Source organism: Varanus komodoensis, unplaced genomic scaffold, assembly GCF_004798865.1.
Source record: "Varanus komodoensis strain SLA01 unplaced genomic scaffold, ASM479886v1 scaffold349, whole genome shotgun sequence".
In the NCBI taxonomy this organism is placed as follows: domain Eukaryota; kingdom Metazoa; phylum Chordata; class Lepidosauria; order Squamata; family Varanidae; genus Varanus; species Varanus komodoensis.
Window position 1 is genome coordinate 10,048 of NW_025335851.1, and position 17,242 is coordinate 27,289.

The window sequence follows — 17,242 nt, forward strand, 5'->3', positions numbered from 1 at the left end:
TAGTGCTGATTGTCTGCGATCCCCATTCTTCTTACCAGAGAGCCATCGCCCACCCAGCACCCATGCATGGCACCCATTTTCTGGCAAGTAGGTCTGAGAAGTGAGGAGACAGCACTTGCCCTTCTGTTCTGCCTCCAAGTTTCTGCAGGAGAAGGAATGGGTGGTGGGGAGGGACTCCCCAGGGACTCACAACCCCCAACCACATGCTACCTGATGCTGCTTCTGAGCCCTCCATGTGAGGGGACCTCTGGTGAGCGAGGGAGGGCAGAGCGGACATTTGTTACAGCCTGCCGTCCCCACCTGGGTGTCAAAGCCTGGCTGATTCTCACTTCTCCTCCCTGCTGAGTCTACACCTTTTACTCATCATCTGGTTGCCCACTCCTGCCCCAGAGATGATCTACAGGGAAGGAGGCTGGCCAAGAGAGAACACCTATGACAGTGCTGCATAGCTGCAGCTTTCAGAAGAACTGTCTGGGTAGTAGCTTGGCAAGAGTGGCTACTGACCAAGTGGATCTCTGGCACTGGATGTAGTTCCATGATGAACTTGTATGCAAGAGCACAAGCATAACTGGCTAAGCAACCAGAATACAAAACAGATAGTAGCTTTAAAAATGTATTTTTCACTTTGGTGGTGAAAAGAATCAAAAGATTGGACTGCTGTTTGGGTTAACGATTTCCAAAAGCCAAGCTTAGTATGTGGAAATACCACAATGTTTACAGCTTCTTTTATCAAGAAACAATAGAACCTCCTCATGCACTAGTTATATACTCTTCATCTACCCTGTGAGTGTGAATTGGCCTTTTTTGCCATTCGTGCACGGTTAAGAGGCCTGGCTCATGAAAGGGAAGTGCTGCAGCAGTTCTAGCTATTTCTGAAAGAAAGATCTATGTCTTGCCTGTGAATTCACAGTCATTTCTCATGGACCGCAAGCCCTGTCTGGAGACCCATGGCAGGGCTACCCTAAGAGCTTCACATGCATGCAGGGGTGGGCACATTTGGAGTATTTGGGGGAGTGTCACATGGCACACCAGGAGTCAGGTATTTGAAACCTGGTGACATTGCTGAGTGTTCCTGCCTTCCACCACCCCAGTAGGCAATGGGGAATTTGGTTCAATGCAATCACAAGGCAGACTAACTTCCCCAAATTCCTGAGTTTATGTGAGATGAAAGGGAGGCTCATGTGAGGGAGGCCCAGGAGTCAATTTGGGATGCATCCAGGCCACACAGAGTCATAGAATGCAATAATAGCATAGTAGAGGTGGAAGGTGACATGAAGTCCATCAAGAACAACCCCCTGCTGTTGCATCATCAGTCCCTGTTATTAAGTGAGGGGGAATTTTCCTAACACATGTGGTACAATTCAAAACAAAAATGATAGCCATTACACTTTCTATTTCAAGTGCTTTCCTTTGTGTCATGCCATGGGAAACACTGATCCTCTGGGGGATGTGATTAGCTCCCCTGTCACCATCCAGATTACAGGTTTTCATCATGCTTGGATAATTTCTTTTCATCTCAACATGCTTATATTTCCAAGTTCCTTTGTGCTTATACCATAAGGGTGCCATAGACCATATTTGATGTAGTAATAGGCGGCTCCTTTTCTTTCAAATGCATTAATGCTTCCTTCAAGATTGTGGGTAAATGCGTAGGGAAGATCATCTCTGTGAAGCATCTAGAAAGAGAAAGTGGCAATGAAGTTGCAAGAAAGGAGACTTAGCTACTTTCCATCTGTTCTCCTACAGCTGTGCACCCCATTCATGAAAGGATGAAATGAAATGAATGCTATTTGGAGAACACAGGAATCTAAATCATGATGAGAATGCTGTTATGAAGATGGTGGTTCTAGGAGTTCTCATGCTTGTTTTGCAGTTACATACAGAATGTGAGACTAATTCTATTAGCTGTGCTATACCTACAGATCCCCTTCCTACACCCCACCAATTTTATCAGCCAGGCATGTTCGTCATAGGTGCAATTGTCTCTCAAGTTTTCTACTTTCACAACAGTCCCTCTTTTGTACAGCAACCCACACAGATGCTGATCAATGAAGCTGCGTAAGTTTTCCTTCCTTCCTGCCTGCCTGCCTTCCTTTTTCTTTCTCCAATATGTTCAATTTGCAGTAACAGGGAAAAGGTTTATGCAACATGATTTATTTGCAGAAGATGAAAGTAGCTTTCTAGAACACCTTGCGCTTGTGAATGATTTGGCTTGTCTGGCCATATAAACGAATAAAATCATAGTATAGTAGAGTTGAAAAGGGACAGAAGGTAAACAGGTCCAAGGCCCAGCTGTTGCAGGAAACTGAGTTAAACCATCCCATTTAGATGGCTGCACAAACACATTTTCAATTCCTCCAGCAAGGAAGAACCCACAACTTCCCCAAGTAAGGGATTCCATTGTCATACTGCTCTGACAGAGTGGAAATTCTTCCTGGTGGATAGTCTGAAGTGGGCTTCTTTTAACTTAAATCCACTGTCATGTCTTGTACTCTGGAATGAACAAGTAGAGATCTTGTCCTTCTCTCGGTGACAGCCTTTGAGGTACTTCTATAGTGCTTCCTATGGCTGAACATGCCAGTTCTCTTCATCTTTCCTCAAAGGGCTTTGCCTCCAGAATTATACTTGGTGCCGTCCTATCCACTCTTTCCAGCTTTTCTGCACCTTTATTTTATTTATTCTTTTATTTATATCCTACCTTTTTCCTACAAAGGGCTCAAGGCGGCTTAAATCATTCTCTTCCTCTATCTTATCCCCACAACAACAACAACCCTGTGAGGTAGGTTGGGCTGAGATTCTGTAACAAGCCCAAAGTCACCCAGTTGGCTCCACGGCTGAGCGGGGACTAGAACCCAGATTGTCTGAGTCCCAGTCCCATGCTCTTAACCCCTATACCTCACTGGCTCTTCTAAAGCTTAGCTGCCCAGAAATAAAAATAGAACTCCAGCTGAGGTCTGACTAGTGCTGAGTAGAGTGAAAATAGTACATCACCTGTTTTGGAAGTGATGCTTGCAATTACGCAGTGAAATGCCTGCTACCAGAAATTCTGAAAAAAATATGTCTCCTTTGGTATGCCGCCATCCCATATTTCACACCCACAGTTCAGGGTTGAATCATTCTCATTGCAGTTTCGTGCCAAAGATGTACCAGCACATCCTGGCCTTGTCCTTTGCTGTAGATGAGATCAATGGGAATCCCCAAATCCTGCCAAACCTCACTCTGGGCTTCCACATTCTCAATGGCTACTACATTGCAAGGATGAGGTATAAGGCCACCATGGGACTCCTATGCACATACCACAGATTTGTGCCCAATTTCAGCTGTGGTGCTCAGAAAAAAATAGCTGCTGTCATTGGAGGACTTGTGACTGAAGCCTCTGAAATTCTGGCCATCATCCTTGCCATGTACAAGATTCCACAGGTAGGCTTTTTCCATGGAATCTTGGAAAATCCATGGGACAGAAGTTGACATGATCTCCTAATCCATCTGTGTCCTTTGATGCATTTGATTTCAGCTCACTTATGGGTCCTTTTCCCCAGCACATGGTGACAAGACAGAATTCCCATTTCTGTACCAGATGGTTCCCAAGGAATCCCATCAGTATCTGGGGGTTGTGCGCTTATTTCAGCATTTTGGATGGACATGGATTGGGCTGCTGGCTGTGGACGATGACTATGGGGACAAGTTCTTGCAATCCATGGTTCCGCTGCTTTCCCAGAATGATATCTGCTATGCCTTCATACTTCGCTTGCCAGAGCGGACTTATTTGGATGAGTACACAGGCCGGCTTTTACAGTTGGTGCAAAACTATCCTGTTCTCATGGAAAGAAAAGTTAGTACCTTTTTTGTACATGGAGAACCCCCATCCTGGCAGAATCTGAGAATGTTGTTCTTGACAGCACCAATTTTGGCATGGCCACCCTTGGAGAAAGTGTGGATTTCAACATCCCAATGGGATTTTGCATCGCTCACTGTTCAAAAGATGTGGGACATCCAGCATTTCCATGGTGCCATAACGTTTGCTGTTCACTCAAAGCAGCCACCTGGATTCAACACATCTGTTCACACCATGAAGCCTCCCTGGAGAAAAGAAGACATATTTTTTCAGAATTTCTGGGAGCAGGCATTTCACTGTCAATTCAACACTTCCCAGATATATGTGGAAAACAGGAAGTTGTGTACTGGGGAGGAAAGGTTGGAGACACTTTCAAGTACAATATTTGAAGGGAAGATGACTGGCCACAGTTACAGTGTCTACAATGCTGTCTATGCAGTAGCACATGCAATGCATACTGCAAGCAGATGGAGTTCAAATTGTGGAAGAGACACAGGGGAGCTGGCAAGTCATAATACAGAGCCTTGGCAGGTGAGAACAGCTCAATGACTGATTTTCCATGAAGGAGTCTTCCTATCACACACACACATACTCTACACAAATGCAACATAATGTTGATACACCTCAACATTATGCTACTTCACATTGAACATTTTAGGCATGTGCCACCCAAAACCATTGATTCAGTTCCGACGTCATTTCCTTTCACCTTAACCCAATTATTCCTTGCTGCTCTTTTCTGTCCAACTGTATTATTATGGTATTGCATTTCTAAGCCACCTTTCTTCCTCTTTCAAAGAGCATAAGTTGGCTTCCAAGTTCTCCTCCTCTCCATTTCATGCTCAGCAAAGCAACCCTGCAAGATTGGTCTGGTTGAAAATCAGTGACTGGCCAAAGCCACCCAGCCAGGTTCACTAGAAACCAGACCCCCTGAGACCTGGACCAGCACTCTTAACCACCACTCCACTTTGGCCTTAGAGTAAAAATGTTTTGACACATGGTTTGCATGTTTTGCCCATAACCACCTTGGAACCCACCACATTGTTATAAGTAGAAAAACAGGCATCACCAAAAAAGATGCAATAATTGGCAATTATTTCTCAGTGATTTCTAAAAAGCAGGCTAGCATATGATTCAGATAGGGAGAAAGCTACATCCACTACACCTTTGAGGTTACACCGAATTCCTTGAAAACCCTGGCATCAAACCCCACGAGAAAAAAAATAGTTGAAAGAGGGAGACTGGAGTTTTGGTATACATGGTCTTGTTACATCAAACAGCATCGCATTCAGAGCAGGATAGCATCGCATTCAGAGCAGGATAGCATCACATTCAGAGCTGGCTGACTGGCTACCTGGGGAAACAGTGGTAGCTAGAGGAGACTTTCGAGTGACTTTCACCACCCCTCTAAATCTACAGCCTGAGACACACAGTTTAGCTAATCTTCTAGAGGTGAAAGTGCTTTGATAAGCCCCTTCCAGATATAGTAATATCTTTTTTATATTTGCATAATTTTCCTTTTTAAACATAGCTCCATCATTTTCTAAGGGGAATCTTGTTCAACAACAGTGCTGGAGATACTGTGACTTTTGATGAAAGTGGAGAATCGGTGGCAGGTTTTGATGTTACAAACTTGGTTACCTTCCCAAATAACTCTTTTGATAGAGTGCAAGTTGGAAGACTGGAGCCACGGGCTTCTCCATGGAGAGAACTAACCATTAATGATGATCTAATTGTGTGGCACAGGAGTTTTAACCAGGTCAGGTGGAGTTATGGTACTGAAATGTAAGAAAGAATTAAAAATGCTTCATTTTGTCCAGTTCTCAGTTCTGGAACTCTTCAGGAATTTTGTTTTTTTGCATCACATTCTAAATTTTAAAAGAAATATAACGGAACTAAAGCAGAAGAGAACAAACCCTGTCTATTACTTTCCAATTGAAAGAAGCAAAATCTTGAGGGATAACTTGTGATCTTCACCTAAGTATTGCAGGTATTCTGGGAAGGAAATCCAATACCAAATATAGTCCAATACCAATGAACATTAAATGTATTCTTTCCCAAGAACATCTCCATTCCCATGGTGAAATGAAATGGAGCAAAGTAAATTAAGGCTGTCATTTTTGTCTGTGATTGTATTAGAAATATCTTCTTCTTTGAAGGCCTCTGAGTGTATTTCAGCTGTAAATCTGTTAAAGCCTCATCTCACTGCCTGATTTCCTGGAAGATTCAATTTTGGAATCAACTGCTGGGTGAGCTGTTAGAGGAGCCCCCAGTTCTGTTCTGAAACCATCAGACAAGATGGACTACGTCTTTCTCCTGATTCCACAAAGTTCTAGTTCTTGCTTTCCAACTGGACATTCTGCTCTTTGAGGGGCAAATGGTGATGGGGGACTGTAAAATGAGAGTATCCATGCAATTCTATATGCTTCTACTCAAGTGTAAGCAGTTGAACACCCCCCCACACACACACACACAAATGCAATGGGGCTCACTCCTTGGGAAAAGGCCAAATCTTTGCTGACTAAGGGCACAAAAGAGATTCTTAGAAGGTAGCAACCATGTTGTACTAAAAACACAAATGCTAGATGGTACAGTGTTGGTACAATGCATGGATGAATCAGAGAGGAAATATTTTTGTCATTTTATGAGTTTATAAGTAATATTTTATTGCTTGTTGTACATCTGTACTAAATGAATTTTAGGTGCCTTTGATTAAATGGACTTCCCTTTCATTTGCACTGAAGTGACATAGTGGTGTATTCCAAACTAAGACCCCCTGAGTCCTATGTGGAATTCACACCAAATATTTGGTGTGAGATTTCAATCTTGGTGTGGAATTTGCATGGTGGATGGTCCAGGTTGTGAGCCACTTTATTGTCAACTGGATGGTACTAGCAGTTCAATTTCAACCAAGCAGCACAAAGCAAGAAAGGTCTGAGCTAAGATCACAGGTATTGACACCAAATTGTTCCTTAGGAATAGGGGAAGCAGTAAAATATGTGGAGTTATAATATGCAGAGAAGATTCTGGGTTGTGGACAACTTATAACTACTGATTTCTCAAGGAGAGGTCAGGAGAGGAAAGGAAATGAGATTCTCTATCAATATGGTTCCCACAAGAATATTCCAGTATGACAGTCTTAAGCCAAACAATTAACCTTGAATTCCTTATTTTTAATTACATGTTTCCTCCATTCAGGTAATTAGGTCAAAATTGGACTACCTTAACTTCAGTTTCTGTTTTCTTATCTTTCTGTCAATTATGTGGTTCTAATTTCCTGAAGTATTTCACAAGAAGCATGATTTATGCCAAAAACACAGTCTTGGAGGCTTCTTTGGATCACGTGTCTAATCTGTCTAATGCAGTATAAGTGCTGCATAGTACTCATAAGCAACACGTATTGCATTTGATTTTTGGCGGGCACTGAATCACTTTTTCATCACACCCACAATGCCTGCTCCCTGCCTGCAAGACTCATTCCAAGATATCAGGCTGTTTTCTATACGTAAGCAGCGAAGAGTAAATTCAGTAATGTGCTCCTTCCACCTCAAGAGCCATGCTGCAAAGATGAGTGTTCTTGGCTCACGATTCCTTAATGATCATGTGCATCTTGTATTTGTGTGCAGGTGCTGCCCCTTTCGGTGTGCAATGACAACTGCTATCCTGGCTACAGAAGGAAAAAGAGGGAAGGAGAGAAATTTTGCTGCTATGACTGTGCTCCATGCCCAGAAGGGATGATGTCTGACAGGAAGGGTAGGAGGCAGCATGTACAGTAGGTTAGCCAAGAGGCCTTAGGAACTGAAACAGATGAGAGATTGATTGATAGAGACATAGAGTGATAGAAAGATGTAGATGAAGATTTATATAGATAGTGCAGAAGTAGATATAGAAAGAATACAGCCTGGCCTGCAGTCTGTTTCTCATTCTGCCCATTCTTTTGCAAGCGAAACTTTGAATGGCATGGAGGGAAAAGCTGTCACTTCAAGACTGCTGCACTTCAGAGTGACTATGCACTGGCAAGAGTAAGGACAACAAAGTGTAACAAGAGCAAAAAAAACACCTTATAACCCAATAAAGGTTATGCTGAAAAGCACACATAGTTCTTGTTCCTGGAATCTCAGAGCTTGCTGTAGATGCATGGAAGGGAGCAATGGGAAGGGAGCATCGAGATTCTTAAGTGCAGGAAAACCGCTTCTAAATTGAATCTTACTTGGAGTACATGAAATTGCAGGCTTTCCCCAGAATGTCATATATATTTAAAAAAACATATTTAAATTATACTTATACAGAAATGTTGTTTGTTATGCAAAGAGGGCTATAGAGGTGGAAGGAAGTCAGGCTGTGATCCAGCCAAGGTGTCTGGTTTCTGCTGCTTTTCTAACTACTGCAATAGTCATGATGCAAATATTCCCCTCTTCCTGTATTCAGGGCCTTGAATGACATGCAAAGACCACCAAGGCAACATATCACAAGAAGGGATCTAAAACATGTGCTTCCGGGCTCATTACTGCAATTATCTCTCACTCCAACCCATTACACTCTGAAATTCCTCTGGATTCGAATTCAGTTGTGGGCATCTGTTGTAGGCATTTCCAAATGACTGAAATGAATTATTGCTGATTGCAGTAATGAATTTAGTTTCAGTTTAGCTTGCCTTCCAATTCTGATTGTTAGTCAGTGAAACTTTACCAAGGAGGGGAAGTGAATGTTTGAGAAAATTTTCAACCAGGTTTTCCTTCAGCAATAAGAAATTTCCAGCTAATGGATACCTCCTCCCAAAACTCTGCTGGAAGTCTTGCAATATTAGAACAATAACAATTCCTTCTCCTCCTTTCAGATATGGATGCCTGTGTGGAATGCCCCAAAGATCAATATCCCAACAAGAAGCAAAATCAATGCATACCCCGTGCTGTGAGCTACTTCTCTTACAAAGAACCTTTAGGAATCATCTTTACTATATTGTCTATTTCTTTCTCTTTGATTACAACCTCAGTCCTGGGGATATTTCTGAAGTACAAGGACACACCCATCGTCAAAGCCAACAACCGGGGCCTGACCTACATCCTCCTCATCTCCCTCCTGCTTTGCTTCCTCTCCTCCTTGCTCTTCATTGGAAAGCCTGAAAAGATTTCCTGCCTCATCCGACAAACTGCCTTCGGCACCATCTTCTCAGTGGCCCTTTCCTCTCTCTTGGCAAAAACCACAACTGTGGTTGTGGCATTCATGGCCACCAAACCTGGGTCCAGAATAAGAAAATGGGTGGGGCAAAAGCTGGCCATTTCTGTAGTTTTCTCTGGCTCTTCTGTACAGGCAGTCATTTGTGTACTTTGGCTAAGTACGTCTCCTCCATTCCCAGATATTAATTGGCATTCAGCAAAGGACCAAATCATCCTGGAATGCAATGAGGGCTCAGCTGTGATGTTTTACTGTGTCTTGGGCTACATGGGCTTGCTGGCCATTGCCAGCTTTACTGTGGCTTTCCTAGCCAGGAAGTTGCCGGACACTTTCAATGAAGCCAAATTCATCACGTTCAGCATGGTGATCTTCTGCAGTGTGTGGTTCTCCTTTGTCCCAACCTACCTGAGCACCAAAGGAAAATACCTGGTAGCTGTGGAGATCTTCTCCATCTTAAGTTCTGGGGCTGGCCTCTTGGCTTGTATTTTTCTTCCTAAATGCTGTATCATTATAGCAAAGCCTGAGCTAAATCTGAAAGGGCATTTGACAAGAAGATAAAGAGGTAAAATAGTGCCCTTTCACTGTATTCTGCTGTAGTGCCTAGTTCATTAGAGCTGTACATTGAGAGGAAGCATTTTTACAGATCTGGAAACCTGCAACATGTAGAAGAATGATCACCATCTTGGAAACAGTTAACCAAGTCCCTTCAGTTTGATATGCCTATTGGCTATAGTTTCTAAGCTTTACTGCCAGGATCTTCTGAATAAATTGGAAATGTGAGTGGAAACTAATGACATGACTGGTGGATTGAAGTCAGGTTTCCATTCAGGGTGAAGCTAATCTTGGAAGAAATGATGCCGACTGGCTTCTGATCTGGCAAGGAAGTCTTTCAAGGAAAGAGGGTAACTTTTAAGTTAACCCTTGAGCAGAGCAACTATCTCTCACACAGTTCCAGTGCAGGAATATCAACTAGAAGGCATTGCATTACATTGATGGCAGAAGTTCGTCAGAGAATTGCTCTCATAGAATTTGTCAAAAATTTTCTCTCATCTATATAAATATGTGACATGAATCTTGTCACTCTGAAAAGCTTTAAAAAGGTAATTCATGTATTTTTATTAATGTGTGGCTCCCTTTCACAGTGTGTTCAGCAATGTAAGTGAGACCAGCTCACACAGAGTTGTGCATACTGTAACTGGTCCATGTGTGTTGTAAGAGGAAGGAGGGGAAACTACTGTGAAGGAGAATGGGTGAGGCCTGAATATTATTCTGGACTTTCTCTGTGGCAAAGCCATATGTGGCTGAGAACATGGGGGTTTTTTTGTCATGGATTGCCCTGAGCTTTTGCTTACTTCTAGGGAGATAGCAGAATTGTGCTGTTAACCTTGGTTACCAATCTGCCTTTTCCCCAACTTGGCATACCTTTGGTAAATTAAGTCTATTTTCAAATGAAATTATTTTAGTTTTTCTGAATGCTACCTTTTCCCCAAGGTGTGCTTTCTTCAGCATGCAGAACAATAAAAATTTCCATTTTCCACTATAGGCACAGAATATCAATTTCTGCCATGCCATCAGCTTTGTTGCATCTTAAATAGGAACCACAAGTGAACATATAAAGGCAATGAGCATACACAGGAGAAAAGAAAACTGTCCTTATGGAGATTTTGTTGTACTGTGTCACAAGCTGATCGAACCTGCAGGAGATCAGGTGACAAAACTTGCAAAGTCATGCAAATAGCTTCCTAGGTTTCACCAGTGTTAAATTGCTGTGAATGACAATGTTACTTATAGGCTGGATTTCATTGTAATTTCTCAAATTGTTTCTATATTCAGCCTGGTAATAAGAACAAAGTTGGGGTGAAGCAGGAACCCACCTGGGATTAATTTTCATACATTTGATTTTTCTTGGTGGGGAAAAGTCATCTCTGGGATGATACCACAATATTTTGTTCCTTTGTAGGATACAAGTTGCAAAATGAAAAAGCTACCCGTACTAGTCTTTGTTTACAATACTAGCAAGAAAACATTATAAAGGGAGTTTGCCTTGAAATGTGGAAAACTATTTCCAGCTGGATGAATTTGTATTCAGTGATGATGATGAAGAAGAAGATGATGATGATGTGATGGTTTAAGACCAGAGCTAAAGCTTCCTCATTTTGCCTCAATTGCCACAAAACCAAAAGGTCCTGTTTTATAAGCAATGCTGTCTTGCAGGGTTGCAAAGTGTCCATGGGTACAATGAAACTTCTAGACACTGAAAAATTTTCCAAGAATTTAATGGCAATTTCAGAATGGAAGGAAGGCATTCCTGGACCCAGCAGAGATGTCCCACATTGTCCTAGTCCTGGAAAGTCTTATGAACATCTGGGCCATACCCTGTTGCCTGAGAAATCCTTCTGTGGACTGACTTATGCCTCCTTCTTTCTCTAACCAGTTGTTCACAGGGGGAATTACACTTCTCCAACAGGGCAATCCTACTGATTTGAGTGTGGCAGGTCCAGATGAATCATCCTAGATAAATGCCTTCTGAACATTTCTTGACAAAGTAGCAAGTAAAACAGAGCAGTGTTGATTCTTTTTGGAGTATCTTTTCCTTCCTTAAAATTAACCACTCAATAAAAATATCTCCTGAATGATTGCCATATTCCAAGTCTATGACTCAACCACTGGTGCTGAAGAGGCTGAAGGTGACCAGTTTTATGAAGGCCTACAACACCTTCTAAAATTAACACCAAAAAATGATGTCCATATCATCAAGGGGGATTGGCATGCTAAAATAGGAAGCCAAAATATAACCAGAATAACAGGCAAGTTTGGCCTTGTAGTACAAAATTAAGCAGGACACAGACGGGTAGAATTTTGTCAAGAGAATATGATGGTCATAGCAAGCACTCTTTTCCAACAACTCAAGAGATGACTCTACAGAACGACATCACCAGACAGTCAACACAGAAATCAGATTGACTATGTGCTCTGCAGCCAACAATGGAGAAGCTCTATACTGTCAGTAAAAACTAGACCAGGGCCGACTGTGGCTCAGACCATGAGCTTCTTGTTAAAAAATTTAGGCTTAAATTGAAGAAAGTAGGGAAAAGCACTAGGCCACTCAGGTATGACCAAAATCATATCCCTGATGAATATACAGTAGAGGTGACAAATAGATTTAAGGAATCAGATCTGATAGACAGAATGCCTGAAGAACATTTGGTGGAGGTTTGCAACATTGTACAAGAGGTGGCAACTAAAACCATCTCAAAGAAAAAGAAATGCAGGAAAGCAAAGGTTGTCTGAGGATGCTTGACAAATAGCTGAAGAAAGAAGGGAAGCGAAATGCAAGGGAGAAAGAGAAAGATACACTCAATTGAATGCAGAATTGCAGAGAATAGCTAGAAGAGATAAGAATGCCTTCTTAAACGAACAGAGCAAAGAAATAGAAGAAAACAATAGAATGGGGAGGACCAGAGATCTCTTCAAGAAAATTGGAGATATGAAGGGAAAGTTTCATGCAAAAATGGGCATGATAAAGGACCAAAATGACAGGGACCTAAGAGAGACAGAAGAGATTAAGAAGAGGTGGCAAGATTACACAGAAGAACTATTCAAGAAAGAGCTTAACATCCCTGATAACCACGATGGGGTGATCACTGACCTCGAGCCAGACATCCTGGAATATAAAGTCAAATGGGCCTTAGGACATCTGAGCAATAACAAAGCTAGTGGAGGTGAGAGTATTCTGGCTGAGCTATTCAAAAACTGAAAAGACGATGCAGTAAAAGTGCTACACTCAGTATGCCAGCAAACTTGATAAACTCAACAGTGGCCACAGGATTGGAAAAGGTCAGTTTACATTCTGATCCCAAAGAAGGGCAATGCCAAGGAATGTTCTAACTAACACACCATTGCACTCATTTCACATGCTAGCAAAGTTATGCTCAAAATCCTACAAGCTAGACTCCAGCAGTATGTGGACTGAGAACTACCAGAAGTACAGGCAGGGTTTCAAAGAGAGAGAGGAACTAGAGATTAAATCGCCAACATACACTGGATCATGGAGAAAGCAAGGGAGTTCCAGAAAAACATCTACTTCTGCTTCATTGACTATGCTAAAGCCTTTGATTGTGTGGATCACAACAAATTGTGGCAAGTTCTTAAAGAGAAGGGAGTACCACACCATCTTATTTGCCTCTTGAGAAACCTATATGCAGGTCAAGAAGTAACAGTGAGAACTGGACACAGAAGTACTGATTGGTTCAAATTGAGAAAGGAGTTCGGCATGGCTGTATACTGTCACCCTGCTTGTACAACTTATATGCAGAGCACATCATGAGAAAGGCGGGTATAGATGAATCGCAAGTTGAAATTAAGATTGCCAGGAGAAATAACCTCAGATATGGAGATGCTACCACTCTCATGGCTGAAATTGAAGAGAAACTAAAGAGATTCTTGATGTGGGTGAAGGAGGAGAGTGCAAAAGTTGGCTTGAACCTCAACCTCAAGAAAACTACGATCATGGCATCTGGTCCTCTCACTTCCTGGGAAATAGATGGGGAAGAAATGGAGGTAGTGACAGATTTTATTTTCCTGGGCTCCAAGATCAACACAGACGGGGACTTCAGCCAAGAAATTAAAAGACGTTTTCTCCTGAGGAGGAAAGCTGTGGCAAATATAGACAGCATACTGAAAAGCAGAGACATCACCCTGCCAACAAAAGTGCGTATGGCCAAGGCCATGGTTTTCCCAGTTGCAATGTATGGCTGTGAAAGTTGGACCATAAGGATGGCTGAGCGCCGAAGAATTGAGGCCCTTGAATTTTATTTATTTATTTATTAAAACATTTCTATGCCGCCCCTTGCCAAAGCCTCGGGGCGGCTCACAACACAAAATAAAATGCAATAAAATACAAAAATAACAATATAAAATTAACAATATAAAATAAACAACAATGTAAAAGAATTGTGGTACTGGAAAAGACTCCTGCGAGTCCTTTGGACTGAAAGGCAATCAAACCAGTCAGTCCTAGCGGAGATTAACCCTGACTGTTCTTTAGAAGGCCAGATACTGAAGATGAAACTCAAATACTTTGGCCACCTATTGAGAAGGAAGGACTCCTCGGAGAAGAGCTATTGTTCCTAATGCTGGGAACAATAGATGGCAAAAGAAGGAGGGGACGGCAGAGAATGATGTGGCTAGATGGAGTCATGGAAGCAGTTGGCATGAGCTTAAGTGGACCCCGAGGGATGGTGGAAGACAGGAAGGACTGGAGGAATGTTGTCAATGGGGTCGAGATGGGTTGGACACAACTTCGTGACTAACAATAACAAAAGGCTGGGAAAGAAGTACATGGGATCTGAGATTTTCTCTCTTGAATGCTCACTATTTAGATGTTTGTCTTGGGAAATTGCTTAATCCTCTTAGCCCAATTTTTATTAGTAAAACACCTGATAGTCCACCTTTCAAAGCTATACACCCAAGGACTCCTTTTATACTATATACCACCTGGGTCAAGCAGCAGAAAGGAGACCTTGAAAATGTTCTTCTTCAGAGAAGATCAACAGAAGTATAAGGGGTCAAGCTCCCTGGAGATCTCCGAGATGCCTGGGACACTGTTGTGCATAACACAAGTTCTGGGCAAGCAGATATTTATTAAAGACTTGCTGAAAGGTCTCCAACACTGTTGCCATTGTCAATATCATGGAAAGCAAACAATGTACTATGGTGAAAAGGATGGATTTGAATGTCAGTGGCCTTTGTACTCTCCTCCTCAAAACCTTGGGGATGGGAAATGTCAGTTTATGTTTAGGTTCTGCCACCACCATTGTTATCTGATCCAAAGACTTGAAAAAAGGCCAAATATTTTTCACAGCTTTCCTCTGTGGTGTAAAAGTTGTGCAGCAGTGCAGATGCCTGGGAAAGAAGCCACAGTCCACAAATATATCACTTAGGCAGGTGAACTGCTGCACCCTATGCTCACTGGTGATCCATAATGTCCCAGTGTGTGTTTTCTTACAAGTTATTCTCCATGCACCCACACCTTTCCTTGGTCCTGCATTTTTTTGTGAAGCTACCAACTATTCCCTTCTGGCTTGTCAACCCTTCCTGCAATCTGCTGACTAGCAGGACAAGAGTTTTAGTGAAAGGGGAAAGTCCAGATGTTCTATAAGACAATAGAGGACAAGGCGAAAGTGGGTCATCAAGGATGGTCTCATGCTTGACATCCTCCCCATCAGGTTTCAGGCCAGAAGGACCTGAGAAATGTGATGCTACAACGTAATTAAGTTGAAGGCAAACAGCAAGCAGGTCTATTTGCCTGTGTCCTCCTCACCTTCTGTTCCCAGAGTTGTTGTGGGTGGATCATGGACAATGAACAGCACCCCTGAGGAGCAAGTAAAATTACATGGAAAAACTTCTGAGTAGAAATGAGGAGGATTTTATGAACAGGTTATTATGTGTCTGTCCTTAATTTCATTCTCTCTATCTCTCTACAAGTATACCTGTTGAATTTGGCAGATCGAGAGCAGTGAGAATTTGTTTGTTTTGAGAATTTTTTTTCCATTCTTATACATAAGAACTGTGTTTAATTTATAAGTTTATTCAATGTGAGAAAATACTCATTCAAGTACATATTTAGGGAGAGCTAAGTCCATCCCTAAAGATAAGGAAGCTCTTTTGAGTTCAAAGGGCTGAATACAATTGAAATACAGGGGTACCTCAGCTCAAGAATGCTTCAGTTCATGATCAAATGGGTTGCAAACAGAAATTTCTGAAAATTTTTCCTGGGGTTGCGAACTCTACATCGAGTGATGATTGCAATCATGCCCGTCTCCCCCCCCCCACCCCGAGTGTGCCTGCCACCTCCACCCAGTGTGCCCATGATCATGCCTGCCTACCTGCCACCACACCCCCCCCACGAGCAAGCCCGCAATCATGCCTGCCTTCCTCTGAGTACATTCGCAATTGTGTCTGCCTCCCTCGAGTGCACCTGTGATCATGCTCAGCTCCCCCCACCCCCATCATGCCTTTCTACCCCCAAGCATGCCTGCGATACCCCATCTTCTGTCCCCTGGAGCGCGCCCGCTTCACATTTTTGTGATTAAAAAAATATATATTTACAGAATGAATTCACCATATTTACTTTGAACTTTATGGTGAAGTTTGACTTGGCTCATGAGCAATTTGGGTCACAACCAGAGTCCTGGAATGGATTAAGTTTATAAGCCAAGGTACCACTGTATAAATACTTTAGGCTATCAAACATTTTCTGGCTTCTTCCTACTGCAACTGAGGGCCAGTGACAATACGGCCTGGTCTTAGAGATACGTGAGAATTCATTCAGCTGCTCTATAGAAGAAATCAGGAAGATTTCTTCCTATTTATGAATTAAAGAATTTGAAATTTAAAACAAAAAGCAAAAGTGTGAACCACTGAAGCAGACCTACCAACACTACCGTCTGGTCCAGAATTATTGGATGAATTTGAGTTACTGTGGCCCGATGATGTGGACAAGGTGCTAGGACGAGTATGTCCTACCACTTGCCTTTTGGACCCTTGCCCGTCTTGGTTAATAAAGGATTCCAAGCACGGGACTGGAACCTGGATCTTGGAAGTGGTTAACGCCTCTCTGAGGGAGGGTCGGGTGCCTGCCCCTTTAAAGGAGGCGGTAGTCCGACTGGTCCTGAAGAAGGCGTCACTGGATCTAGAGATGGCCACTAATTATAGACCAGTGGCCAACATCCAATTTCTGGGCAGGGTGTTAATGCGGGTGGTGGCGGGACAACTCCAAGCACTCTTGGATGAAACTGATTATGTGGACCCATTTCAGTCCGGCTTCAGACCCGGGTACGGTACTGAATCTGCCTTGGTCACCCTGTACGATGACCTGTGCAGGGAGAAGGACAGGGGGAGTGCGTCCCTGTTGGTTCTCTTGGACCTCTCAGCGGCTTTCAATACCATCGACCATGGTATCCTTCTGGATAGGCTTGCGGGATTGGGGGTTGGAGGCACTGCTTTGCAGTGGTTCCGCTCCTATCTCAACGGCCAATCCCAGAAGGTGGTGGTGGGGGACTATGGCTCTGCGCCATGGCAGCTACGCCATGGAGTACCGCAGGGGTCGATTTTGTCCCCTTTGCTGTTCAAAATCTACATGAAACCGCTGGGAGAGGTCATCAGGAGGTGTGGGCTGCGGAACCATCAGTACGCTGATGATACCCAGCTCTACCTCTCATTTTCCACTAA

The 17,242-nt window shown here is 42.8% G+C and overlaps 1 protein-coding gene across 1 annotated transcript in view; it reads left to right on the forward strand.

Annotated features, from left to right (window-relative positions):
* Positions 1–3,141: 3,141 nt before the first annotated feature.
* LOC123027831 (vomeronasal type-2 receptor 116-like) overlaps positions 3,142–17,242 on the forward strand; it is a gene marked incomplete at its 3' end in the record, with an annotated part of 23,143 nt that continues 9,042 nt past the window's right edge. The window contains exon 1 of the mRNA XM_044439073.1: positions 3,142–3,420. Coding sequence (XP_044295008.1) covers positions 3,142–3,420 — 279 coding nt within the window. The remainder of the gene's footprint in view (positions 3,421–17,242) is intronic.